The following is a 26,510-nucleotide window of genomic DNA, read 5'->3' as shown; positions in this document are numbered from 1 at the left end:
GGCGGGTCCTCGGGTTCCACTTGTAGATGACACTGTCGATGTTGTGGTTGTCACCTGCAAGCCGAGTGGCCGGTGAGGGAGGGAGGCAGATGACTGAGGCCCTGCAGTGGCCTCGGTGCAGCCCTGCCCTGGCCCTGCCCCAGGCCCTGGGGATCCCTCCATGGCACTCATCCCCCTGGCCACCCCCACGCTCCCTGCCCCTGTGCCCAGATGAAAGTCCTCCCTGTGTCCCTTAGAGATGGGACCCCACCCTCCCTGCCTCCCCTCTCACACTGCCCAGGACCCCGCAGCTCTCGCTGTCACCCACAGGTCAGGCCTTCGCACCTTCTGTTCCTCTACCCAGAAGCCCCGTCCCTACATCACTCTCCCTGGAGCCCCCCTGGCTGGGCCAGCCTCTCCCAGGACACCCACTTCCCGAGGAGCACTGGTTAGCAGGCCTCTGGGGTCCCCCTGCCCAGGAGCGGGGGGACAGGCGCTCCTCCCAGGCCCCTATGGAGCTCCCTGGCCTGTTGTGGCCGAGGCCTGGCCAGAGATGCCCTCCAGGGCCCGCTGCCTCCGACCCTGCCCTCTCCCATTCTCCAGGAGGGGCCAGCTGTGCTCACGCAAGCTGTCGCTGGGCCAGAAACCAGCCCCCTGGCCTCTGCCGGGCCTGTGTCCCTGCACCCCCTGCACCCCCTGCATCACGGAGCCTGCGTCCAGAAGGCAGGAGCCTGTCCCCAAGGAGACAACAGCCTGCACTGACTCTCCAGTACGGCGTCCCCACCACCGTCCCTCTGCAGGACACCGGCTGCCGGGCAACCGCTCGCCTCCACACCGATTGCAGCCAACTCCTCCCACGAGGAGGCCAGTTACTTAGTTAGTTGGTTAGTCGGTTAGTTTGAGATGAGGCGGTGTGCGCGGCCAGGTGGCCCCCGTTCCCATGGCCCCCGGCCTGGGCAGGCGCCCACACACTGCCTCAGTCTCCCCACCTGGACGGGGAGAAGGTGCTCAGGTGCCTTGGCCCGGGACGCCGCTGTCAGAGGGCCAAGCCCAGAGACCCGGGCCAGGTGCGGTTTACTGTAGTCTGTTAGCGGGGTGAAAGCAGGCCCTGGGGGGCGGGGGGAGCCAGCCCCCCGCCGTGGTCTCCTCCCGCGCAAGGCCGCAGCCTACCTTCCCGGTGGTTGGCCACGGCCAGGAAGTGCTCCCCGGCCACCTGGAAGGCCTCCCAGTCCCGGGCGCTGTGGGTGGGGACCCGCTGGTACGGCGTGAACCTCAGCTTTCTCTGGCTCCATTTGTAAATGACGGAGAACTCCTGACCCTTCTCGTTCGGCTCAAAATTAGCCACGGCCAGGAACACCTGAAACACACGCCCGGGACCCTGGGTCCTGCCGTCTGTGCCCGGGCCGGCCTGAGGCCTCGGCACCCGCGTCCCTGTCCGCCCGCCCCGTCTCTGCGGATCCGCCCCTAACATGTCTCTTCGCCGGCCCGTGGTCCCCAGACTCAGGGACGCTTCATGCACAGGGTGGTCCTTGTCCCCGGGATGAGCAGAGAGCCCCGGGCCGCCTCCGCTGGGAAGCACGCGCCTGTCGCGTGGCCGAGTGTGGCACACAGGTGCCCGTACCTCATCAGCATTTCTTTAAAAACAGACAAAAAACTCCCTTCCCCTCCCTCCTCTCCCTCCCCTCCCCTCCCCTCCCCTCCCCTCCCCTGTAACGGACCCCGGGCCAAGCTGGCTGGGCGCAGGGGGCACACCCGCGGAGCACGGAAGCAAGTGTGCGCTCAGTAAGCCCCACACCTGAACGGGGATGGGACAGACCTGCCCCACCTTGTTTTTCTGAATTTCCTGGTATTTCTTTGATGGGAAGTCAGCATTTTTTGTAATGAAAATGTTGCCAACTGGGGCACCCGGGGCCTTTGGCTCAGGACGTGACCCCGGGTTCTGGGATCGAGTCCTGCATCGGGCTCTCCGCAGGGAGCCTGCTTCTCCCTCTGCCCGTGTCTCTGCCTGTCAGTCTGGGTGTCTCATGAATAAATAAATAAAATCTTTAAAAAAAAAATGTCGCCAACTGAAAGGCCAGAGCGCCGGCCAGCCATCCGCCACGCTGGGCTCGGGCACGGCTGGGCCGCGGGGCGGGGGGCTCCGTGAGCAACAGGAGCGCAGAGGCCTGTCCGTCCCGCTCCTGCTCATGCTCGGGTGGGCCCAGCTGAGGGCAGGCCGCACCTGGCTCCGGTCAGCGAGCGATGCGGGGGGCGCCGGAGGGCGGCCTAGGACTCTCCCCCTGGGGTCCAGGGGGCAGGGGGCGCTGATCAGAGAATGCGTCGTGCTGGGGGCAGCCCTCGGCCCCACGCCCATGCCCTTGGCCCCATCCGGCCGTGGCTGTGCCGGGGCTGCCCGCGGGGGGGTCCCACACCCTCACCTCTGGGCCCGGCCCCCTCCGTTTGGATACAGAGTCCACGGAGTGAGTGTCTCTGTCGCCAGTGATTTCCACGCTGTGGACCGGCTCCTAGGAGCCCACAAGCTGTTAATTTAGCCCCGAGGGGTTACCTGGACCCGGGCGGCCACTCGGGAACGGTCGTGCCTCCTATTTTGTAGCAAACCAGACTTCACATCCTGGACTTAGAGGCCCCGCTAAGTGACTGTGAGAGCTGCTTAGAACCGGAGCAGGACTTTGAAACCACGAGAAATACTTTGCCGACTACACGAGCAGAGCCAACGTCTGGACTCGGGATTTTTCCAAGATAAAAAGGATCGAGAAAGTCGCTGGAGGGCAGCCCGCGTGGCTCAGCGGTTTAGCGCCGCCTGCAGCCCGGAGCATGATCCTGGGGGCCCGGGATCGAGTCCCGCGTCCGGCTCCCTGCATGAGCCTGCTTCTCCCTCTGCCTGTGCCTCTGCCTCTCTCTGTGTCTCTCATGAATGAATAAAAATTCTTAAAGAAAAAGAAAGTGGCTGGAAGCAGACTTGCCTTTTTCCCGATGGTGAAATGTCGCCAGGACTGCGCTTGGTGCGTGCGAATGTTCTGGTACGAGGCGAACTTTCCGTCCGTCCACTTGTAGATGGCAGACGTGGCCTTCCGGTTGGCGGCTGCTACGAAGAGCCCGGCCTCGGGGATGGCAAAGACCTCGATGCCCAGCGTCTCCGAGCTGGTGAACAGGCTCTGGTACTCCTCCACATAGTCCAGCTTTTCTTTGGCTGGTGAGAGAACCGTGCAGCCCTGGTCATGCCGCCCGGAGCGGAGGCCGCCGGCCGTCGGGGAGCGCGACCCAGGCCCCAGGCCCTGAGCCCCGAGCCCCGAGCCCGAGCCCTGAGGCCACGGCCCTGGCCCCCGTTGGGGCTCTCCGGACGGCGAGCTGCCCCGAGCGCGTCTCACCCGCACAGAGGCCGGCAGAGGGGCCCTGGCGCCTGCACGGGTGTGGGGTGTGCGGAGCCCCCGTGACATGACGGGGTGGCCTGGGTCCCTTCCCCGCGCTTCCCACGCTCACTGCTCGGTGCCCGAGGGACTGGGCTCCAGGCGGGTGAACGGCGCTGCAGGCAGCTCCCGATCCCTGTGGGCAACGGTCCCGAGCGCCCTTGTCCCCATGCAGGAAGGCCCCACGGGACACACTCGGGAAGATGTGCTTCCGGGCTCCAGCATCTGAGATCTCAGGGGCACACGCAGCGCCACGAGGCTGCCCCCTCGGGGCCTCGGAGACTCGACCTGGACGAGGGGAGCACGACGAGCCCGCCCCCCACGTGCCGTGCCCAGAAGACACACGATCCAATGAAATCGTGCACGGGCCTGCTGTCCTGGGGGGCCGCTCCCTATTCCCAGGTAACCCTGACTCCCGGGCCGGGGAGCCCGCCGCCCGCCTCACCTGCTAACACGGAGACCCACTCGCTGCCCACACACAGGAACAGCCCCTTCCGGCTGGCGTCAAACCAGAACTGGGCGTCCTCCGCTTTGGTGCACGGGGGCCGGGACCCCAGCGTCACCTTCAAGTCGGTTTCTAGGGGGAGACAAGGAGGGTCCAGAGTACAGGAGCTGGGGGATGGCCCCTGGCCCAGGCGGTCCTGCCTTTGCCTCTGCATGTGGGGCCCATGAGGACACACGGGTCTCCACGTGGCCCCGGGGAGGGAGCGAGGCCCCCGCACAGTGGGGCGGACGGTGCGAGGCCTCCCTGCCGCCTCCCCGCCCACTGCGGGCCACGGCCCTCCTCCCTTTGGAAAATCCTTGGCCAGGGGCACCTGGGAGCCTCAGTGGTTGAGCATCTGCCTTCAGCTCAGGGCGTGACCCCAGGGTCCTGGGATCGAGTCCTGCATCGGGTTCCCTGCGTGGAGCCTGCTTCTCCCTCTGCCTGTGTGTGTGTGTCTCTCTCTGTGTCTCAGGAATAAATAAATAAAATCTTTAAAAACAAAAAGGAAACAAGAAAAGCCTTGGCCGTTAGACGGCTGCCCTGCCCTCCTCCCAGACCGGTCACTCTGTGGTGCCAGTTTACCTAAGTTTGGTGGTTGCCCAGTTCTTGGCGTCTGACCCCGTCCTCTGGTGGTCACACCTCCTCTAGGGCCAGGCCCACTCATCCTGAAGATGCTGCGCAGCCGACTTACAGCGACGTGGGTGCTGCACCCGACGGCCAATGCTGTGACCAGAGCACCTGGGCCGGATGCAGCGCCCAGTGGAGGCCTGGGCTCGCACTCCTGCCTCCTGCCTGTTGTTCTGGGCAGGGACTGGACAGATGTGGCAAATTCCCATTTAGGGCCTGAAAATTTTCTCTGTGCGGGGAAATTCTTTTCCTCTGTGTCTCTTCTTTTACTTAAAGATGATTCAAAATTGTACTGTTAACTAAGGAATCATTCAAAATCGTACTTTTGCTATAAAATTATTCAAAGTGTCATGACAATAAACTGCATCAATCTGTAGACTATTTTCTCCAAGGTTTATTTATTTTAGGGAGAAAGAGAGAGAGCGTGAGCTCACATGGGAGCAGGGGGAAAGGAAGGAGGGAGAGAGAGAACCCCAGACTCCCCACTGAGCACAGAGCCTGATGCAGGCCTCACCACGACCCTGAGATCACGACCTGACCCGAAATCAAGAGGCGGCCACTGAACCGACTGAGTCACCGAGGCGCCCCAGTCTCTAGCCTCTCCAACGTGAGCACATAAAGAGCAGCAGCCGGTGCTTCTGGAGTTTGGAAGCCACCCCGGGACTGGACCGTGAGGGCCGACACCGTTGAGGGGCTCCCCTGAGTGGGGAAGCATGGCCGGGAAGCCTGGGAGGGGCGGGCTGAGGGGTGGTGGGAGAGATTCGGCTGCTCCAGGGGCTGCTGCTTACAGAAATTACATAACCGGTCCAAACTGTGACTTCCCGTGGAGAACCCGCAAGCACACACTAAGGAGAGCCGCGAGGGGACCCTCGGAGGTCAGTTGGATAATCACCCCCGTCTTTGCTACCAGGGGCGGTCGGAAAGTGACAAAGCTCTTGGGGTCTACCGTCAGTGTGGGGCAGTGGGTGGCTTTGACCTACTAACCATAGGGGTATTTCAGCACCTCATTATCTTCTGGCCTCCCCGAGAGACCTTGCAGGACAGGGGGGATGGACAGGACAGCCAGCTCGGCACTCCTGCAGGGACAGAGCCTTGGGGTGGCGTCCGAGCCGGGCAGCAACACCAGCTGCCTCACCAGGCCCTGCAGAGAGAGGGACAGCGTGTTTAGAACCTCACCTCAGAGGACCTGGGCCACTGGGCTCACTCAGCCTGTCCAGAGCCTGGGGGCCAGGTGGGAATGGGGATGAGGGTCTAGCCACCTCTAGAGCTACGAGAGAAGAACCCGCTAATTGGCTGTGGGGGTGGGGAGCACTGGAGCAAGGGCAGAGAACTATACACCATTCTAAGGTAATGAGGTCACAGAAGGGGTTTTCCCTGTGAACCAACCTCGGGTGACTGGGCTGCATTGCTCATCCATCCATCTGTCCATCTGTCTGTCCATCCACCCATCCATCCATCCACCATATGTCCTTCCATCACTCACCCATCCATCCATCCACCACTCACTTATCTGTTCATCCATATGTCCATCCATCCATCACTCACTCATCCATCCATCTAACCCATCCATCCATCCATCCACCATATGTCCATCCATCATTCATCCATCCATTCATATGTCCATCCATCCATCCATCCATCCATCCACCATATGTCCATCCATCATTCATCCATCCATTCATATGTCCATCCATCCATCCATCCACCCATCCATCCATCCACTATATGTCTATTCATCACTCATTCATCCATCCATATGTCCATCCATCCATCTGTCCATCCATCTATCCATCCGTCACTCACTCATCCATCCATGTGTCCATCCATCTGACCCATCCATCCATCCATCTACCCACCCATCCATCCATCCACCATATGCCCATCCACTCATTCATCCATCCATCACTCTTCCATATATTCACTCACCCAACCACTCATTCAGCCATCTGTCACTCACTCATCCATCCATGTGTCCATCCATCCATCCATCCATCCATCCATCCATCCATCCATGTGTCCATCCATCCATCCATCCATCCATCCATCCATGTGTCCATCCATCCATCCATGTGTCCATCCATCCATCCCTCTTCTGTATGTTCACCCACCCACCCATTCAGTCATCCATCACTCACTCATCCAGATGTCCATCCGCCCACCCCTCCAGCTACCCATCTATCCATCCACCCAAGCGCATCATCCATAAATATTCACCAAGCACCTGCTATGTATCAGGCATGGAGCTAGGCACTGGACAGAGCAGGAACAAGAGCCCCTACACTCATGCAACAAGGTCCCTCACCTGCACTCTAGGGGAGAGATAGGAAATGAGCAAATACACAGCTGGTCTGAGGACCGTCAGGGATACGGGGGAGAAGACAACCAGGGGAAGGGGCTGGGTACAAGTCTCATCTTCTCTAAGTGGCAGGAGAAGGTGTCCATGGAAGGGGACATGGAGCAGGGCCCTGAGGGTGTAGGGTGCGAGCCGCGCTGGCAGTGGGGTGAGTGTGCCAGGAAGAAAGAACATGGGGAAATGTGCCTGGCAAGAACGGGGCCCTAGTGCACCCCAGGGCTCCTGGTCCTGCGTGGCACGCACACCCATCTTTTGAATCAGAGCGTGAGGACACCAGGCCTGTAGTGACAGTCCCTCTGTGAGCACTGCTGTTGGGAGGCCAGACAGGCAGCCCCTTCCTTCCTTACCGTGAACAGGCCTTTGGTCCTCTTCCGGCTGCCGATGAAGAATCGGGCTCCTCGCACCGACAGGGTGGCCGGGAAGGGCACGTCGGCCATTCTGAAAACATTTGAGTTTGGTTTTAGGGCCGTGGGGAGCAGGGTCACGGCCCGTTTACACAGAAAAGGACAGGGAGAAGCAGCACGTGAGGGGTCTCAGTTTCCCGGGGTGGCTGTGATGAACTCTACACGCTCATCGTCTGGGCTCAGACGGCAGCTGGTCCACGGATCTGGAGGCCAGAAGGGTGAGATCAAGGTGTTGCAGGGCCGTGCTCCTGCTGGAGGCTCCGGGGGAAGTTTCTCTAGGCTTTTCCAACTTCTGGGGGCTTCTGGTCTTCCCTGGCTGTAGCCCACGTCCCCCCCCCCCGACCCCCTGCTGCCTCTGTCTTCACGTGGCATTCTCTGTGCCTCTCCTCCTCTTATAAGGACCCCAGACTCTGGACCAGGGCCTGCCCTACTCCAGTACGACCTCAGCTCAGACGGGCTTGCAGCAGACGGGCTTGCAGCAGACGGGCTTGCAGCAGACGGGCTTGCAGCAGACGGGCTTGCAGCAGACGGGCTTGCAGCAGACGGGCTTGCAGCAGACGGGCTTGCAGCAGACGGGCTTGCAGCAGACGGGCTTGCAGCAGACGGGCTTGCAGCAGACAGGGGTGCAGCACACAGGCTTGCAGCAGACAGGGGTGCAGCAGACGGGGGTGCAGCACACGGGCTTGCAGCAGACGGGCTTGCAGCAGACGGGCTTGCAGCAGACGGGCTTGCAGCAGACGGGCTTGCAGCAGACGGGCTTGCAGCAGACGGGCTTGCAGCAGACGGGCTTGCAGCAGACGGGCTTGCAGCAGACGGGCTTGCAGCAGACGGGCTTGCAGCAGACGGGCTTGCAGCAGACGGGCTTGCAGCAGACGGGCTTGCAGCAGACGGGCTTGCAGCAGACGGGCTTGCAGCAGACGGGCTTGCAGCAGACGGGCTTGCAGCAGACGGGCTTGCAGCAGACGGGCTTGCAGCAGACGGGCTTGCAGCAGACGGGCTTGCAGCAGACGGGCTTGCAGCAGACGGGCTTGCAGCAGACGGGCTTGCAGCAGACAGGGGTGCAGCACACAGGCTTGCAGCAGACAGGGGTGCAGCAGACGGGGGTGCAGCAGACGGGGGTGCAGCAGACAGGCTTGCAGCAGACAGGGGTGCAGCACACAGGCTTGCAGCAGACAGGGGTGCAGCAGACGGGGGTGCAGCAGACAGGCTTGCAGCAGACAGGGGTGCAGCACACAGGCTTGCAGCAGACAGGGGTGCAGCACACAGGCTTGCAGCAGACAGGGGTGCAGCAGACGGGGGTGCAGCACACGGGCTTGCAGCAGACGGGCTTGCAGCAGACGGGCTTGCAGCAGACGGGCTTGCAGCAGACGGGCTTGCAGCAGACGGGCTTGCAGCAGACGGGCTTGCAGCAGACGGGCTTGCAGCAGACGGGCTTGCAGCAGACGGGCTTGCAGCAGACGGGCTTGCAGCAGACGGGCTTGCAGCAGACGGGCTTGCAGCAGACGGGCTTGCAGCAGACGGGCTTGCAGCAGACGGGCTTGCAGCAGACGGGCTTGCAGCAGACGGGCTTGCAGCAGACGGGCTTGCAGCAGACGGGCTTGCAGCAGACAGGGGTGCAGCAGACGGGGGTGCAGCAGACAGGCTTGCAGCAGACAGGGGTGCAGCACACAGGCTTGCAGCAGACAGGGGTGCAGCAGACGGGGGTGCAGCAGACAGGCTTGCAGCAGACAGGGGTGCAGCACACAGGCTTGCAGCAGACAGGGGTGCAGCAGACGGGGGTGCAGCACACGGGCTTGCAGCAGACGGGCTTGCAGCAGACGGGCTTGCAGCAGACGGGCTTGCAGCAGACGGGCTTGCAGCAGACGGGCTTGCAGCAGACAGGGGTGCAGCACACAGGCTTGCAGCAGACAGGGGTGCAGCACACAGGCTTGCAGCAGACAGGGGTGCAGCGGAGAGCAAGGCCAGGTGACCCAGCAGAGGGACTGGGAGGGAAGGCAGGTGACCCAGGACAGGTGGAGGTGCGTCCCGGGAGCAGGAGCCCCGGAGAGCCGCTGGGTCAGCGTTCTTGGGAGGGAGGAGGTGAAGTCAACTCAGGAGAGTGGACACCTGGGGGGACCCCGTCATGGGTGGGGGCAGCCACCTAGCACAGGTGAGGGCTGGGCTGAGGGGTGGCCAGGAGGCCCAGGGTCCCTAGGAGGGGCCTGAGCCCAGCGCCCCGGGGGCACATGCCCCATCATCGGGAGCACACGGGGCGACACAGGAGGGACACGCTGGAGGCCTGGGGGCGGCAGCTGGGCTGGCAGGGGGAGGGGGATGCACAGCAGGCAGGTCTGCACACGGGGCGGCAGAGGAGGGACACGCAGGAAGAGGGTCTGCAGGGGCTGGGCTGGCAGCAAGGGGAGGCCTGGGCAGCACACGGGGGTGCAGCAGACAGGCTTGCAGCAGACAGGGGTGCAGCAGACGGGGGTGCAGCAGATGGGCTTGCAGCAGACGGGCTTGCAGCAGACGGGCTTGCAGCAGACTGACACACAGCTGTCCTCCTGGCAGGGGGAGGAGCTGCAGCAGGAGGGCTGGCAGCTAGACTGCTGGCAGCAGGGGGAGGCTGAGCAAGGGGAGGTCTCACAGCACATGGGCTTGCAGCAGACAGGGGTGCAGCAAATGGGCTTGCAGCAGACAGGGGTGCAGCACACAGGCTTGCAGCAGACAGGGGTGCAGCAGACGGGGGTGCAGCACACGGGCTTGCAGCAGACAGACACACAGCAGCCCTCCTGGCAGGGGGAGCAGCTGCCACACGAGGGCTGGCAGGAGCCGGGGCAGGCTGGTGGGCAGGGGCTGGACCCGCAGCTCGCAGGGGTGCAGAGGAGGGTCAGGCAGGAGGCCGGGGCGCAGCAGGGGGGCTCGCAGTAGCTCTCGGGACAGTCGTCCACCTGCCAGGAGGAGTCGGGGCAGGAGTCACCGGAGCCGGGCAGGCAGACACGGCCGCCGTAGCTCAGGTCGCTGGAGCAGACGGACAGGGTGGAGGCGGCCATGGTGTGGGTGCTGGAGCGGGGTGTGGGTGCGGGTGAGTGTGTGGGTGCGGGTGCAGGTGTGAGTGTGCGAGGTGCTGGGCCGGCGGCTTTTATACGGCCCTGGCGCGTGCTGTCCAGTGTCAGGCGCCCGAGACTTCCCCTTCCTCGTTGGTGTTTTGCCCGAGTCCTGCGAGTGCTTATTATTCTGCTGTATTTACAGGAAGGACTTTGCTGCCCTTAAAATGCCCGTCAGGGCCGAGGACCCCAAGGGTGTCTGTCAGGGAGCAAACAGCCGGGGGCACCGCGGACACCAGAGCTATGAGTCGTGCCGCCCGCCGAGGCCGCCCTCTGGGTGAAGGACGGTTGTCTGCGGGCTCCGAGGGCCACAGCCTCCGTGAGGGCTACGGGGTGCTCGTGAGCTGCGGGGCGCCCCCTGCACCCACAGAGGGCGCCCGGTGGCCAGGGCGGTCGGGGGCGGATGAGGGGCTCTCAGGTGGGATGTGGAGGCCACGAGGGGAGTGCACGATGTCGTCCAAATCCAACCTTCATCAGGAGATTTCCAGAATGATCCAACACCGGGAACAATTCTCCCAACAGAGGGAAATGGGGTCTTCAGATGGGGACCGCTGAGCAGACGTGGGATGAGGTGCAGGGAACGTGCGGGTCCAGGCCCGCTGCTGAGTCCCAACATCCCAGCACCCCGAGCACCCCAGGTGCTTCCAGAGAGATCGGCACCGCACTGCAACCCGGCGACCGGGGGAGGTGAGTTCAATTCTGGGTCCCCGGAGCCATCCTGGGTCCAGAAGGTAAAGCCCTTGGGACACTACAGCTGTTCTGGAAACGGCCTTGGGTGCACCGCCCCGGAAAGCATCTCGGGACCACCAGGTCTGGTAAAACTCAACCAACAAAAACGAAGAGAGGTAGAACATAAAAGATAATCAAGAGCAAAAAAAAAAAAAAAAAAATCTGCCAAAACCTTGCGGTCCTCAGCTTCTTCAGGGAGAGGAATTTTGCCCGCGTGACCTCCCTGAGCCGAGCAGGTGCTCCCGTCCGCCCTCCTCCCCCAACACGGGTCGCACTGGCAGGTGCGAGTGCTGAGACCTGGTGGACGCCCAAGGCCGACACGTGCCTGCCGAAGTCTCCTTGCGTCCCCGTCCCTCCACCCCAGCCCCCATTCGCGGCGCAGGGCAGTTCCCGGTCCTCTGCATCCTTGCCGGCCGGGACGTGCCAGCTTTTTAAAATTATTACATATTAGCCATTGGTGTGCGCTGGCATCTTACTGGATTTAGTGTGCGATGCCCTGATGGCCATTGCCGAGCCGAGATTCCTTACCGTGCTGACTTGCCACGATGTGTCCCCAGGGGCTGTGTGACACTGCAGTCCCCCTGCGCTGTTCGAGTGCCCCACTCCCCGCGTCCCTGCCAGCGCCGGGCGTGGTCAGCCTTGTCCCCGGTGGCCCTTCTGAGAGGCCTCTAGGGTGTCTCACTGCGCCTTCAGTTTGCATCTCCCTGATGAGTAATGGTGTTGGGCCTTTTTCACATGCGTATTTGCCATCTCGGGCGTCTTTTGGACGTTTCTTCAAAGTTCAGGCCTCTTCCTTTTTTAGGTTTCCTTGACATTGCATTTTGAGAGCTCTTTCCGCATTTTGGAATATGAGTACAGTTGACCCTCGAATAATGTGGGAGTGTAGGGTGCCAACCGCCTCGAGCTCTGACTGCCCAGAAACCTGACTGCTCACAGCGTCCTGTGGACCCGGAGCCCTACTGACAACGCAGAGTCCATGGACACATCGACTCGTGAGCCAGAGAAGAAAATGTTCGTACAAAAGTCAACAGGAGGGGATCCCTGGGTGGCGCAGCGGTTTGGCGCCTGCCTTTGGCCCAGGGCGCGATCCTGGAGACCCGGGATCGAATTCCACGTTGGGCTCCCGGTGCATGGAGCCAGCTTCTCCCTCTGCCTATGTCTCTGCCTCTCTCTCTCTCTCTGTGTGTGACTATCATAAATAAATAAAAAAATTAAAAAAAAAAGTCAACAGGAAGAGAAAACACATGCACGGAAGGACGTGTATTTCCTGGGAACACCGCGTCTGAGTGGGCACCAGCCGTCCACACCCGTGTTGCTCAAGGGTCAGCTGTGCTTTGCTCAGATGTGACTTGCGAATATTTTCTGCAACTCCGTGGCTTCTCTCTCCACGCTCTTCACAGCGTGGTTTCAAGAGCAAAATGGTTTAATATTGGTAAAGACCAACTTATCAGTTTTCTTCTTTTTCAGATCACGCTTTTGGTTCTTAAGCCTAAGAACTCTGCTCAACACAGAGATTTCAGCAGGATTCCCTCTAGTGTTTTCTTCCAAATGCTTAACATGTTTACATTTTACATTTAGGTCTATGATCCATTTTTATTGAATCTTTATACTACGTGTGAGGTATGGGTCAAGTCTCCTTTTTCTGTTTTTGTTTTTGTTTTTGTTTTTGCGTTTGGGTCGTCCAATTGTTCCCAGTACACTTCTTTCTTTAACTTGACTTTGCAATTCTGTCAAAAATCAGCTGACTGTATTCATGGAGATGTGTGTGTCTATTCTGTTTCATTAGTCTACGTTATTATATCCCTTTGTCAACATCACGTCGTCTTGATTACTGTAACTTTATAGGAAACTTTGAAGTCAAGAGGTGAAGTCTTCCAACTTTGTTCTTCATTTTCAAATGATGTGGATACTTGAGCTCCTTTGCCTTTCCAAATAATTTTAGAGTTAGCTTGCTCATATGGACGGGAAGCTCCTACTGGGATGTGCATCGGGATTGCCTTGACCCTATTATAGACCAGGCTGGAGGTCACTGACACCATAACAATATTCCAGCCTGTGAACATGGTCTAGCTCTCCCTTTACTCACATCTTGTTTAGTTTCTCTCATCAGTATATTGATAGTCCTCATTATGTCCATATTCATGAGATGTATACCTAAGTTTTCATTATTTATTCTATTGCAAATCACACCTCTAAACAAAAATTTTCAATTCCAATTACTTGTTGCTACTATAGAGAAATGCAATTAATTTTAATTATTTTAGACTTGCACACTTCAACCTTGCTAAACTCTCTGATAGTTCTAGGAGATTTGTGTGGATTCTTGGGGATATTCCATGTTGACAGTCATATCCTCTGTGAATAGAGAGCATTGTATTTTTTTTTAAGATTCTATTTATTAAAAAAAAAAAGATTCTATTTATTTATTCATGAGAGACGGAGAGACAGAGAGAGACAGAGGTAGCGGCAGAGGCAGAAGGAGAATCAGGCTCCATGCAGGGAGCCTGATGTGGGACTCGATCCCGGGAACCCAGGATCATGCCCCGGGCTGAAGGCAGGTGCTACACTGGTGAGCCACCAACGGATCCCTGAGACCATCGTATTTCTTAATTTCTGACATGTATGCCTTTTATTTCTTTTTCTTGCTTGTTGCATGGATAAAACTTCGGTATGGTGTTGAGTAGGAGCAGTGAGAGAGGACGTCTGTATCCTCTTCCTCATCTTTAGAGGAAAGCTCTCAGTCTTTTACAGCTAGGCATGGTGTTGGCTGTAAGTTTTCTGTTTCTTTCTTTCTTTCTTTCTTTCTTTCTTTCTTTCTTTCTTTCTTTTTTTTTTTTTTTTTTGGCTGTAAGTTTTCAACTGATGCCTTATATCAGGATCACAGTTTTTTCCTAATTATTCCTTGTTCACTTCAATCTTTTTTTAAAAAGATTAAACACGGTGGAACAGTCCCCTATTCATTCTATGAGGTTTACATCCCCCTGATAACAAAGCCAGTCAAAGACATGATAAGAACAGAAAACTACAAACCAATATCCCTCATGAACAATGATGCTAAAGACCTCACAAAAGATACTAGCAGACTGAATTCAGCAGCATAGTCAAAGGATTATATGCCACAACCAAAATGTTGCATACTTCTGGAATTCAAGGACAGTTCACATATGAATCAGTCAATAGAAAACCCCACATTCTCAGAGTAAAGAAGAAAGTACACCATCCTCTCAACTGATACAGAAAAAGCATCTGACAAAATTCAAAACTCTTTCATGGTGAAAACATTCAATAAATTAGGAATAGAAGGAACTATATCAACATAATAAAATATATATGTGAAAACCCCACAGCACACAGCACACTCAATGGTTAAGACAGGTTTTCTTCTAAGATCAAAACAACACAGGATGCCCACTTTTGCTGCTTCTAATCACCACAGTACTGGAGGCTCTAGGAGAGTAGTTACGCAATAATAAATAAAAGCAGTCTAAATTAGAAAGGAAAAAATGAAATCACCTCTGCTCACAGATGCTATGATCTTTTTTTTTTTTTTTTTAAAGGTATTTTTTTTTAATTTTTATTTATTTATGATAGTCACACAGGGAGAGAGAGAGAGAGGCAGAGACACAGGCAGAGGGAGAAGCAGGCTCCATGCACCGGAAGCCCGATGTGGGATTCGATCCCGGGTCTCCAGGATCGCGCCCTGGGCCAAAGGCAGGCGCCAAACCGCTGCGCCACTCAGGGATCCCGATGCTATGATCTTATATGTAGGAAATCCTAAAGACCTGTTTGTACTAAGAATGAATTGAGAAAAACGGCAGGATACAAAGTCAACACACAAAAATCAGTTGCATTTCTATGCACTAATAATGAACAGCCCAAAAAGGAAATTATAAAAACAATTCCACTTACAACTGCATCCACAAAGAATAAAATAAAGGGAATTAACCACGGAGGCAAAAGCCTGTATGATGAAAACTAAAAAACGTTGCTGACAGATGGTAAAGAAGACATGATTCAAAGGGAAGACATTCCATGTTCACAGGTTGGAAGGCTCAGGATTGCTAAGACATCAATACTACCCAAAGCAATCTACGGAGGTAATACAATCGCTATTGAAATCTCAATGATTTTTTTTAAAGATTTTTATTTATTTATTCATGAGAGAGAGAGAGAGAGAGACAGACAGACAGAGAAGCAGAGGGAGAAGCAGGCTCCATGCAGGGAGCCAGAAGCTAGACTCAATCCTGGGTCTCCAGGATCAGGCCCTGGGCTGAAGGTGGCGCTAACCTGCTGAGCCACCCGGGCTGCCCTCATTGATGTTTTTTACAGAAACATTAAACCCCTCAAACTCACATGGAATCTCTGTATAGTCAGAACAATTCTGAAAAAACAAGGCCAGAGGACATACACATCCTGATTTCAAAGGCACAAAGCTACAATAATTACCACAGGGTGGTACCGGCATAAAACGGGCGGCCATGTAAACTAATGGAATAGCACAGAGTCCAGAAATAAACCTCCACATTCAGGTCAAACCATTTTTCACAAGGGCACCACGTCCATTCAATGGAGAAAGGACAGTCTTTTCAAAAAATGGTGCCAGGAAAACCGACTATCCACATGCAAGAGAATGAAGGACCCCTACCTCACACCACACACAAAATGAACTCAAAACGGATCCATGACATAAATGGAAGACCTAAAACTATAAACTCTTGGAAGAAAACAGAAACACAGGATGAAAGCCTCACAACACTGGGTTCCACACTGATGTCCTGGAAATGAGAGCAAGGCACAGGCAACACGAAAAATACAAAACTTGGACTTCATGAAGTTTTAAATATTTTCACCTCAGAAGACAATACCAATGGAGAATAAAAGGTAACCCAGAGAAATGGGAGAAAACATTTGAAAATCACGTTCCGCTAAGGGATTCGTATCTAAAATGTTCAGAGAATTCCCAAAACCCAATAACAAAAAGCCAAACCATTCCATTCAGAAACAAGCAATGGACTTGAATAGACGGTTTTCCAAAGACACACAAGGTATGTGACCAATGAGTAGATGAAAAGATGCTCAACATGGCTCATCATTAGAGAAATGCGCCTCAAAAGTCCAATGAGAAGCCAGTTTACACCCATTAGGATCAATATATAATATTTATGTAAATATTATCACAACGAGGAGATAGTGTATATGATATATATGCAAGAAGAAGACAGCAAGTGTTGATGAGGATGTGGAGAAATTGAAGCCCTTGGGGGTTGTGAGTGGGAACGTGAACTGGCCACGGCCACTGTGGAAATCAGTACGATGGTTCTTGAAAAGATGAACAGTAGAATTACCACACGGTCCAGCAATTATACGGGCATATGCTCAAGAGAACTGGAAGCAGGCCTTCAAGGAGATCCCTGACAGCCGTGGTCACAGCGGCATCATTCACAAGAGCTAAAGAGTCGAGCGGCCCAAGCGTCCACCGAGGCATGAGTAGAGAAGCAAACGCGGTCCCGCCCGCGGAACCGTGTTCAGCCTTAAAGAGGAAGCGAGTCTGACTCCAATGTGGGTGAGGCTTGAGGACCCCGCGGCCGGAGACGCAGGCCAGTCACAGAGAGACAACTACGACGTAACCCCCCCTTTCTCTGAGGTGCTTCGGGGACAGAGGAGGGAGGGTGGGCGCCAGGGGCGGCAGGACGGGCGATGCTGAGTCTGTGTCCCGTGGACGCGGCTTCATTTTCCCAAGAATGGAAGAGTCTGGGGACGGGCGGCAGGATGGTCGCCCCACGTCAAGAATGTGCTTATCACCCCTGAACTGTATGCTTGAAGATGGTTAAGACGGTAGACGTGGTGTTACGTGCATTTGGCATCAATAAAGACAAATTTTTAAAAAGAAGAATAAGAGCTATCACACCGTGAAGAGACGCGGAGGAAACTTACACACTTGGATGGGAATGAAAAAGCCATCCCGGGTCCCCACGTGATCTGTGCGTCCTGCCCTAGGAGGTCCCTGGAAGGACCCAGGGTGGAGACTATGCCAGCAGGTGCTGCGGGCTGAATGGGAAGGGGGGGGCACAGAGCGACCCCGGACTGTGACGGGGTCCCCAGACCCAAACAATGGCTGCCTGTGCCTCCTCCAGCTCCCAAGGCCATCTGTGAACTTGAGGGTGCCCGGAGCTCCACTGGGGTGACCCTCCTGCATGGGGCCGGAAATATTCTCCAGGGGGTGACAGCCCCAACGGCGATAAGCACCTTGTGCCTTTCCTTCCCCGCTGTGCTTGTCTGGTGCTCCTCGGGTCCTGAACCTGACACGCTGGCTTCAGGGTCTTGTCAGGGCTCTGAGTTGGCCCAGGTGGGAAGGTATCCAGTCCCTGTTACCCCATCTTGGCAGCAACAGTGCCACCCCAGCCCGCCACCTCTCCAGGGGATGAGCACAGCACTCGGGAGGACCCCAGGCCCCCAGGAGTTGTGCTGCCCGCAGCCCCAAGGCCGCTTGTCTGGGCAGCTTTGCCCAGCTGGGGTGGTGGGTGGAGATGAGCCCCGGCCCGGCGCCCCAAGCCTCGCCCCATGTGCAGGTGGCCAGCTTCAGGACACCCGGGGACGCATGTGGTGCCCAGCAGCCCTGACCATCCTACGCCAGGGCGGGAGTCCCACCCCACAGCCCTGCCCAGAGCAGTTGGGCCCTGGCCCTTGGGGACCTCTCATCCCTCCTCCCAGAGATGTTCAGGCAGGAATAGACCACTGTGGGGTCCAAACCCCGGCACCCCACCCCCGTGAGAGTCAGATGAAAGGAAGCAGGTCAGCGGGTGAAGTGAGTTTATTGGAGTCTGGAGAGGTGCCAACAGGTTGGAGGGTGAGGCCAGGTGACCAGAACCGAGCTGAGAAACTGGGAGGGAAGGCAGGTGACCCAGGCAGGTGGAGGTGCGTCCCAGGAGCAGGAGCCCCGGAGAGCCGCAGGGTCAGCGTTCTTGGGAGGGAGGAGGTGAAGTCAGGTCAGAAGAGTGGACACCTGGGGGGACCCCGTCGTGGGTGGGGACAGCCACCTAGCACAGTTGAGACTGGGCTGAGGGGTACCCGGGAGGCCAACCATCCCTGGGTGGGGCCTAAGCCCAGCGCCCCAGGGTCATGTGTCCCATCAGCGGGAGCACACGGGACGGCACAGTAGGGACACGCTGGAGGTCTGGGGGCGGCAGCTGGGCTGGCATAGGGAGGGGGATGAACAGCAGGCGGGCCTGCACACGGGGCGGCAGAGGAGGGACAGGCAGGAAGAGGGTCTGCAGGGGCTGGGCTGGCAGCAGGGGGAGGCCTGGCAGCACACGGGTTTGCAGCAGACAGGGGTGCAGCACAAAGGCTTGCAGCAGACAGGGGTGCAGCAGATAGGCTTGCAGCAGACAGGGGTGCAGCAGACGGGCTTGCAGCAGATGGGGGTGCAGCAGACGGGCTTGCAGCAGACAGACACACAGCTGTCTTCCTGGCAGGGGGAAGAGCTGCAGCAGGAGAGCTGGCAGCTAGACTGCTGGCAGCAGGGGGAGGCTGAGCAAGGGGATGCCTCACAGCAGACGGGCTTGCAGCAGACAGGGGTGCAGCACACGGGCTTGCAGCAGACAGGGGTGCAGCACGCAGGTTTGCAGCAGGAGGGGGTGCAGGGGCTGAGCTGGCAGCAGGGGGAGGCCTCACAGCAGAGGGGCTTGCAGCAGACGGGGGTGCAGCACACGGGCTTGCAGCAGACAGACACACAGCAGCCCTCCTGGCAGGGGGACCAGCTGCCACAGGAGGGCTGGCAGGAGCCGGGGCAGGCTGGTGGGCAGGGGCTGGACCCGCAGCTCGCAGGGGTGCAGAGGAGGGTCAGGCAGGAGGTCGGGGCGCAGCAGGGGGGCTCGCAGTAGCTCTCGGGACAGTCGTCCACCTGCCAGGAGGGGTCGAGGCAGGAGTCACCGGAGCCGGGCAGGCAGACGCGGCCGCCGTAGCTCAGGTCGCTGGAGCAGACGGAAAGGGTGGAGGCGGCCATGGTGTGGGTGCTGGGGCGGGGTGTGGGTGCGGGTGAGTGTGTGGGTGCGGGTGCGGGTGCGGGTGTGATTGTGCGAGGTGCTGGGCCGGCGGCTTTTATACGGCCCGGGCGCGAGCTGTCCAGCGGCAGGCTCCAGAGACTTCCCCTTCCTCGTTGGTGTTTTGCCCGAGTCCTGCGAGTGCTTATTATTCTGCTGTATTTACAGGAAGGACTTTGCTGCCCGTATAATGCCCGTCGGGGCTGCGGACCGCAAGGATGTCCGTCGGGGAGCAAACAGCCAGGGGCACCGCGGACCCCAGAGGCTATGGGCCGTGCAGCCGCCGAGGCCGCCCTTTGGGTGAGGGATAGTTGCCCGCGGGCCCCGAGGGCCACAGCCTCCGTGTGGGCCACGGGGAGCTCGTGAGCTGTGGGGTGCCCCCTGCACCCACGGAGGGCGCCCGGTGGCCAGGGCGGTGGGGGGCGGATGAGGGGCTCGCAGGTGGGATGTGGAGGCCACGAGGGGAGTGCACGATGTCGTCCAAATCCAACCTTCATCAGGATTTCCAGAAAGATCCACCACGGGGAACAATTCTCCCAACAGAGGGAAATGGGGTCTTCAGATGGGGACCGCTGAGCAGACGTGGGATGAGGTGCAGGGAACGTGCGGGTCGAGGCCCGCTGCTGAGTCCCAACATCCCAGCACCCCGAGCACCCCAGGTGCTTCCAGAGAGATCGGCACCGCACTGCAACCCGGCGACCAGGGGAGGTGAGTTCAATTCTGGGTCCCCGGAGCCATCCTGGGTCCGGAAGGTAAAGCCCTTGGGACACTACAGCTGTTCTGGAAACTGCCTCGGGTGCACCGCCCCGGAAAGCATCTCGGGACCACCAGGTCTGGTAAAACTCAACCAGCAAAAACGAAGAGAGGTAGAACATAAAAGATAATCAAGAGCAAAAAAAAAAAAAAAAAAAAAAAAAAAAAACTATCTGCCAAAACTTTGCGGTCTTCAGCTTCTTCAGGGAGAGGAATTTTGCCCGCGTGACCTCCCCGAGCCAAGCAGGTGCTCCCGTCCGCCCTCCTCCCCCCACAGGGGAGGCGCTGGCAGGTGCGCAGCGCTGAGACCTGGTGGACGCCCGAAGGCCACCACGTGCCATGCTGAAGTCCCCTGAGTCCCCGTCCCTCCACCCCAGCACCCATTCGCGGTGCAGGGCAGTTCCCGGTCCTCTGCATCCTTGCCGGCCTGGACGTGCCAGCTTTTTATAATTATTACATATTAGCCATTGGTGTGCGCTGGCATCTTACCGGATTTAGTGTGCGATGCCCTGATGGCCATTGCCGAGCCGAGATTCCTTACCACGCTGACTTGCCACGATGTGTCCCCAGGGGCTGTGTGACACTGCAGTCCCCCGGCGCTGTTCGAGCGCCCCACTCCCCACGTCCCCGCCAGCGCCGGGCGTGGTCAGCCTTGTCCCCGGTGGCCCTTCTGAGAGGCCTCTAGGGTGTCTCACTGCGCCTTCAGTTTGCATCTCCCTGATGAGTAATGGTGTTGGGCCTTTTTCACGTGCGTATTTGCCATCTCGGGCGTCTTTTGGACGTTTCTTCAAAGTTCAGGCCTCTTCCTTTTTTAGCTTTCCTTGACATTGCATTTTGAGAGCTCTTTCCGCATTTTGGAATATGAGTACAGTTGACCCTCGAATAATGTGGGAGTGTAGGGTGCCAACCGCCTCGAGCTCTGACTGCCCAGAAACCTGACTGCTCACAGCGTCCTGTGGACCCGGAGCCGTACTGACAACGCAGAGTCCATGGACACATCGACTCGTGAGCCAGAGAAGAAAATGTTCGTACAAAAGTCAACAGGAAGAGAAAACACATGCACGGAAGGACGTGTATTTCCTGGGAACACCGCGTCTGAGTGGGCACCAGCCGTCCACACCCGTGTTGCTCAAGGGTCAGCTGTGCTTTGCTCAGATGTGACTTGCAAATATTTCTGCAACTCCGTGGCTTCTCTCTCCACGCTCTTCACAGCGTGGTTTCAAGAGCAAAATGGTTTAATATTGGTAAAGACCAACTTATCAGTTTTCTTCTTTTTCAGATCACGCTTTTGGTTCTTAAGCCTAAGAACTCTGCTCAACACAGAGATTTCAGCAGGATTCCCTCTAGTGTTTTCTTCCAAATGCTTAACATGTTTACATTTTACATTTAGGTCTATGATCCATTTTTATTGAATCTTTATACTACGTGTGAGGTATGGGTCAAGTCTCCTTTTTCTGTTTTTGTTTTTGTTTTTGCGTTTGGGTCGTCCAATTGTTCCCAGTACACTTCTTTCTTTAACTTGACTTTGCAATTCTGTCAAAAATCAGCTGACTGTATTCATGGGGATGTATGTGTCTATTCTGTTTCATTAGTCTACGTAATTATATCCCTTCGCCAACATCACGTCGTCTTGATTACTGTAACTTTATAGGAAACCTTGAAGTCAAGTGGTGAAGTCTTCCAACTTTGTTCTTCATTTTCAAATGATGTGGATACTTGAGCTCCTTTGCCTTTCCAAATAATTTTAGAGTTAGCTTGCTCATATGGACGGGAAGCTCCTACTGGGATGTGCATCGGGATTGCCTTGACCCTATTATAGACCAGGCTGGAGGTCACTGACACCATAACAATATTCCAGCCTGTGAACATGGTCTAGCTCTCCCTTTACTCACATCTTGTTTAGTTTCTCTCATCAGTATTTTGATAGTCCTCATTATGTCCATATTCATGAGATGTATACCTAAGTTTTCATTATTTATTCTATTGCAAATCACACCTCTAAACAAAAATTTTCAATTCCAATTACTTGTTGCTACTATAGAGAAATGCAATTAATTTTAATTCTTTTAGACTTGCACACTTCAACCTTGCTAAACTCTCTGATAGTTCTAGGAGATTTGTGTTGATTCTTGGGGATTTTCCATGTGGACAGTCATATCCTCTGTGAATAAAGAGCATTGTATTTTTTTTTTTACGATTGTATTTATATATTCATGAGAGACAGAGAGACAGAGGAAGAGGCAGAGACAGAGGCAGAAGGAGAATCAGGCTCCATGCAGGGAGCCTGATGTGGGACTCGATCCCCGGAACCCAGGATCATGCCCTGGGCTGAAGGCAGGTGCTACACTGGTGGCCGCCCACGGATCCCTGAGACCATCGTATTTCGTAATTTCTGACATGTATGCCTTTTATTTCTATTTCTTGCTTATTGCATGGATAGGACTTCGGTATGGTGTTGAGTAGGAGCAGTGAGAGAGGACGTCTGTATCCTCTTCCTCATCTTTAGAGGAAAGCTCTCAGTCTTTTACAGCTAGGCATGGTGTTGGCTGTAAGTTTTCTTTTCTTTTTTTTCTTTCTTCTTCTTTTTTTTTTTTTTTTTTTTTTTTTTTGGCTGTAAGTTTTCAACAGATGCCTTATATCAGGATCACAGTTTTTTCCTAATTATTCCTTGTTCACTTCAATCTTTTTTTAAAAAGATTAAACACGGTGGAACAGTCCCCTATTCATTCTATGAGGTTTACATTCCCCTGATAACAAAGCCAGTCAAAGACATGATAAGAACAGAAAACCACAAACCAATATCCCTCATGAACAATGATGCCAAAGACCTCAACAATAATCTAGCAAACTGTATTCAGCAGCATAGTCAAAGGATTATATGCCACAACCAAAAAGTTGTATCTACTACTGGAATTCAAGGACGGTTCACATATGAAAATCAGTCAATAGAAAACCCCACATTCTCAGAGTAAAGAAGAAAGTACACGATCCTCTCAACTGATACAGAAAAAGCATCTGACAAAATTCAAAACTCTTTCATGGTGAAAACATTCAACAAATTAGGAATAGAAGGAACTCTCTCAACATAATAAAATATATATGTGAAAACCCCACAGCACACAGCACACTCAATGGTTAAGACAGCTTTTCTTCTAAGATCAAAAACAACACAGGATGCCCACTTTTGCTGCTTCTAATCACCACAGTGCTGGAGGCTCTAGGAGAGTAGTTACGCAATAATAAATAAAAGCAGTCTAAATTAGAAAGGAAAAAATGAAATCACCTCTGTTCACAGATGCTATGATCTTATATGTAGGAAATCCTAAAGACCTGTTTGTACTAGGAATGAATTCAGAAAAACGGCAGGATACAAAGTCAACACACAAAAATCAGTTGCATTTCTATACACTAATAATGAACAGCCCAAAAAGGAAATTATAAAAACAATTCCACTTACAACTGCATCCACAAAGAATAAAATAAAGGGAATTAACCACGGAGGCAAAAGCCTGTATGATGAAAACTAAAAAACGTTGCTGACAGATGGTAAAGAAGACATGATTCAAAGGGAAGACATTCCATGTTCACAGGTTGGAAGGCTCAGGATTGCTAAGACGTCAATACTACCCAAAGCAATCTACGGAGGTAATACAATCGCTATTGAAATCTCAATGATTTTTTTAAACATTTTTATTTATTTATTCATGAGAGAGAGAGAGAGACAGACAGAGAGAGAGGCAGAGGGAGAAGCAGGCTCCATGCAGGGAGCCCAAAGCGGGACTCAATCTCAGGTCTCCAGGATCAGGCCCTGGGCTGAAGGTGGCGCTAAACTGCTGAGCCACCCAGGCTGCCCTCTATGATGTTTTTTACAGAAACATTAAACCCCTCAAACTCACATGGAATCTCTGTATAGTCAGAACAATTCTGAAAAAACAAGGCCAGAGGACATACACATCCTGATTTCAAAGGCACAAAGCTACAATATTTACCACAGGGTGGTACCGGCATAAAACGGGCGGCCATGTAAACTAATGGAATAGCATAGAGTCCAGAAATAAACCTCCACATTCAGGTCAAACCATTTTTCACAAGGGCACCAAGTCCATTCAATGGAGAAAGGACAGTCTTTTCAAAAAATGGTGCCAGGAAAACCGACTATCCACATGCAAGCAAATGAAGGACCCCTACCCCAAACCACACACAAAATGAACTCAAAACGTATCCATGACATAAATGGAAGATCTAAAACTATAAACTCTTGGAAGAAAACAGAAACACAGGATGAAAGCCTCACAACACTGGGTTCCACACTGATGTCCTGGATATGATAGCAAGGCACAGGCAACACGAAAAATACAAAACTTGGACTTCACGAAAATTTTAAAGATTTTCACCTCAGAAGTCAATACCAATGGAGAATAAAAGGTAACCCAGAGAAATGGGAGAAAACATTTGAAAATCATGTTCCGCTAAGGGATTCGTATCTAAAATGTTCAGAGAATTCCCAAAACCAAATAACAAAAAGCCCAACCATTCCATTCAGAAACAAGCAATGGACTTGAATAGACGGTTTTCCAAAGACACACAAAGTATGTGACCAATGAGTAGATGAAAAGATGCTCAACATGACTCATCATCATAAGGAAATGCACATCAAAAGTCCAATGAGAAGCCAGTTTACACCCATTAGGATCAATATATAATATTTATGTAAATATTATCACAACGAGGAGATAGTGTATATGATATATATGCAAGAAGAAGACAGCAAGTGTTGATGAGGATGTGGAGAAATTGAAGCCCTTGGGGGTTGTGAGTGGGAACGTGAACTGGCCATGGCCACTGTGGAAATCAGTACGATGGTTCTTGAAAAGATGAACAGTAGAATTACCACACGGTCCAGCACTTATATGGGCATATGCTCAAGAGAACTGGAAGCAGGCCTTCAAGGAGATCCCTGACAGCCGTGGTCACAGCGGCATCATTCACAAGAGCTAAAGAGTCGAGCGGCCCAAGCGTCCACCGAGGCATGAGTAGAGAAGCAAACGCGGTCCCGCCCGCGGAACCGTGTTCAGCCTTAAAGAGGAAGCGAGTCTGACTCCAATGTGGGTGAGGCATGAGGACCTCGCGGCCGGAGACGCAGGCCAGTCACAGAGAGACAACTACGACGTGACCCCCCCTTTCCCTGAGGTGCTTCAGGGACAGAGGAGGGAGGGTGGGCTCCAGGGGCGGCGGGATGGGCAGAGGCGAGTCTATGTCCCATGGGGACACGGCTTCATTTTCCCAAGAATGGAAGAGTCTGGGGACGGGCGGCAGGATGGTCGCCCCACGTCAAGAATGTGCTTATCACCCCTGAACTGTATGCTTGAAGATGGTTAAGACAGTAGACGTGGTGTTACGTGCATGTGGCATCAATAAAGACACATTTTAAAAAAGAAGAATATGAGCGATCACACTGTGAAGAGACGCAGAGGAAATTTACACACTCGGGTGGGAATGAAAAAGCCATCCACGGAGTCCCCGCGTGGTCTGTGCGTCCTGCCCTAGGAGGTCCCTGGAAGGACCCAGGGTGGAGACACTACGGTAACAGGTGCCGCGGGTTGCACGGGAAGGGCTGGGGGGGGGGGCCACAGAGCGACCCCGGACCGTGACGGGGACCCCAGACCCAAATACTGGCTGCCTGTGCCTCCTCCAGCGCCCAAGGCCATCTGTGAACTTGAGGGTGCCCGGAGTTCCGCTGGGGTGACCCTCCTGCATGGGGCCAGAAATATTCTCCAGGGGGTGACAGCCCCAACGGCGATAAGCACCTCGTGCCTTTCCTTCCCCGCTGTGCTTGTCTGGTGCTCCTCGGGTCCTGAACCTGACATGCTGGCTTCAGGGTCTTGTCAGGGCTCTGGGTTGGCCCAGGTGGGAAGGTATCCAGTCCCTATTACCCCACCTTGGCAGCAACAGTGCCACCCCAGCCCGCCACCTCTCCAGGGGATGAGCACAGCACTCGGGAGGACCACAGGGGGATCCCAGGAGGCCCCCAGGCCCCTAGGGGCTGTGCTGCCCGCAGCCCCAAGGCCGGCTTATCTGGGCCGCTTTGCCCAGCTGGGGTGGTGGGTGGAGATGGGCCCGGGGCTGAGCCTCCCAAGCCATGCCCCGTGTGCAGGTGTCCAGCCTCGGGAGCCCTGGGGATGCATGTGGGGCCCTGCAGCGCTGACCATCCTGCACCCGGGCATGAGTCCCACCCCACAGCCATGCCCAGAGTAGCTGGCCCTGGCCCTTGGGGACCTCTCATCCCTCCTCCCAAAAATGTTCACGCTGGAAGGGACCACTGTTGGGTCCAAACCCCGGGACCCTGCCCCTGTGAGAGTCATTTGAAAGGAAACAGGTCAGCAGGTGAAGTGAGTTTATTGGGGTTTTGGAGATTTGCCAACAGGTCAGAGGGTGAGGCCTGGTGACCAGAGTCGAGCTGAGGAACTGGGAGGGAAGGTAGGTGACCCAGGGCAGGTGGAGATGCGTCCCGGGAGCAGGAGCCCCGGAGAGCCACAGGATCAGCGTTCTTAGGATGGAAGAGGTGAAGTCAGCTCAGGAGAGTGGACACCCAGGGGGACCCCGTCCTGGGTGGGGGCAGCTACCTAGCACAGGTGAGGGCTGGGCTGAGGGG

At 55.3% G+C, this 26,510-nt stretch overlaps 2 protein-coding genes across 2 annotated transcripts; both read right to left on the bottom strand.

Annotated features, from left to right (window-relative positions):
- Window positions 1-7,433: 7,433 nt before the first annotated feature.
- Window positions 7,434-10,283, bottom strand: LOC121479223 (keratin-associated protein 10-8-like). Its single transcript, XM_041734688.1, has 4 exons — window positions 9,702-10,283; window positions 9,593-9,658; window positions 8,669-8,719; window positions 7,434-7,457 (listed from the first exon to the last, which is right to left on the bottom strand). Exons 1-4 carry the CDS (start codon window positions 10,281-10,283, stop codon window positions 7,434-7,436), a joined length of 723 nt encoding a protein of 240 aa, XP_041590622.1.
- A 7,912-nt stretch (window positions 10,284-18,195) lies between these two features.
- On the bottom strand, window positions 18,196-19,112 carry LOC121479222 (keratin-associated protein 10-7-like). Its single transcript, XM_041734686.1, has one exon. The coding sequence runs from the start codon at window positions 19,066-19,068 to the stop codon at window positions 18,196-18,198; it is 873 nt and encodes a 290-aa protein (XP_041590620.1). The 5' UTR covers window positions 19,069-19,112.
- Between the last annotated feature and the right edge of the window lie 7,398 nt (window positions 19,113-26,510).

This window comes from Vulpes lagopus, chromosome 20 (assembly GCF_018345385.1).
Source record: "Vulpes lagopus strain Blue_001 chromosome 20, ASM1834538v1, whole genome shotgun sequence".
NCBI classification, from domain to species: domain Eukaryota; kingdom Metazoa; phylum Chordata; class Mammalia; order Carnivora; family Canidae; genus Vulpes; species Vulpes lagopus.
Note: the sequence above shows the minus strand (reverse complement) of the source record. Positions and strands in the feature narration are given on the sequence as shown.

What these genes read in the sequence shown, in the direction of transcription:
- LOC121479222 (XM_041734686.1), bottom strand. Translation starts at nt 19,068, where the DNA reads ATGGCCGCCTCCACCCTTTCCGTCTGCTCCAGCGACCTGAGCTACGGC.
- LOC121479223 (XM_041734688.1), bottom strand. Translation starts at nt 10,283, where the DNA reads ATGGCCGCCTCCACCCTGTCCGTCTGCTCCAGCGACCTGAGCTACGGC. An exon ending in CCCCCGTCTGCTGCACCCCT is followed by an intron (nt 9,659 to 9,701) that starts GTCTGCTGCAAG and finishes TGTGCTGCCCAG; the next exon opens with GCCTCCCCTTGCTGCCAGCC. An exon ending in AGCCCGTCTGCTGCAAGCCC is followed by an intron (nt 7,458 to 8,668) that starts GTCTGCTGCAAG and finishes TCTGGCCTCCAG; the next exon opens with ATCCGTGGACCAGCTGCCGT.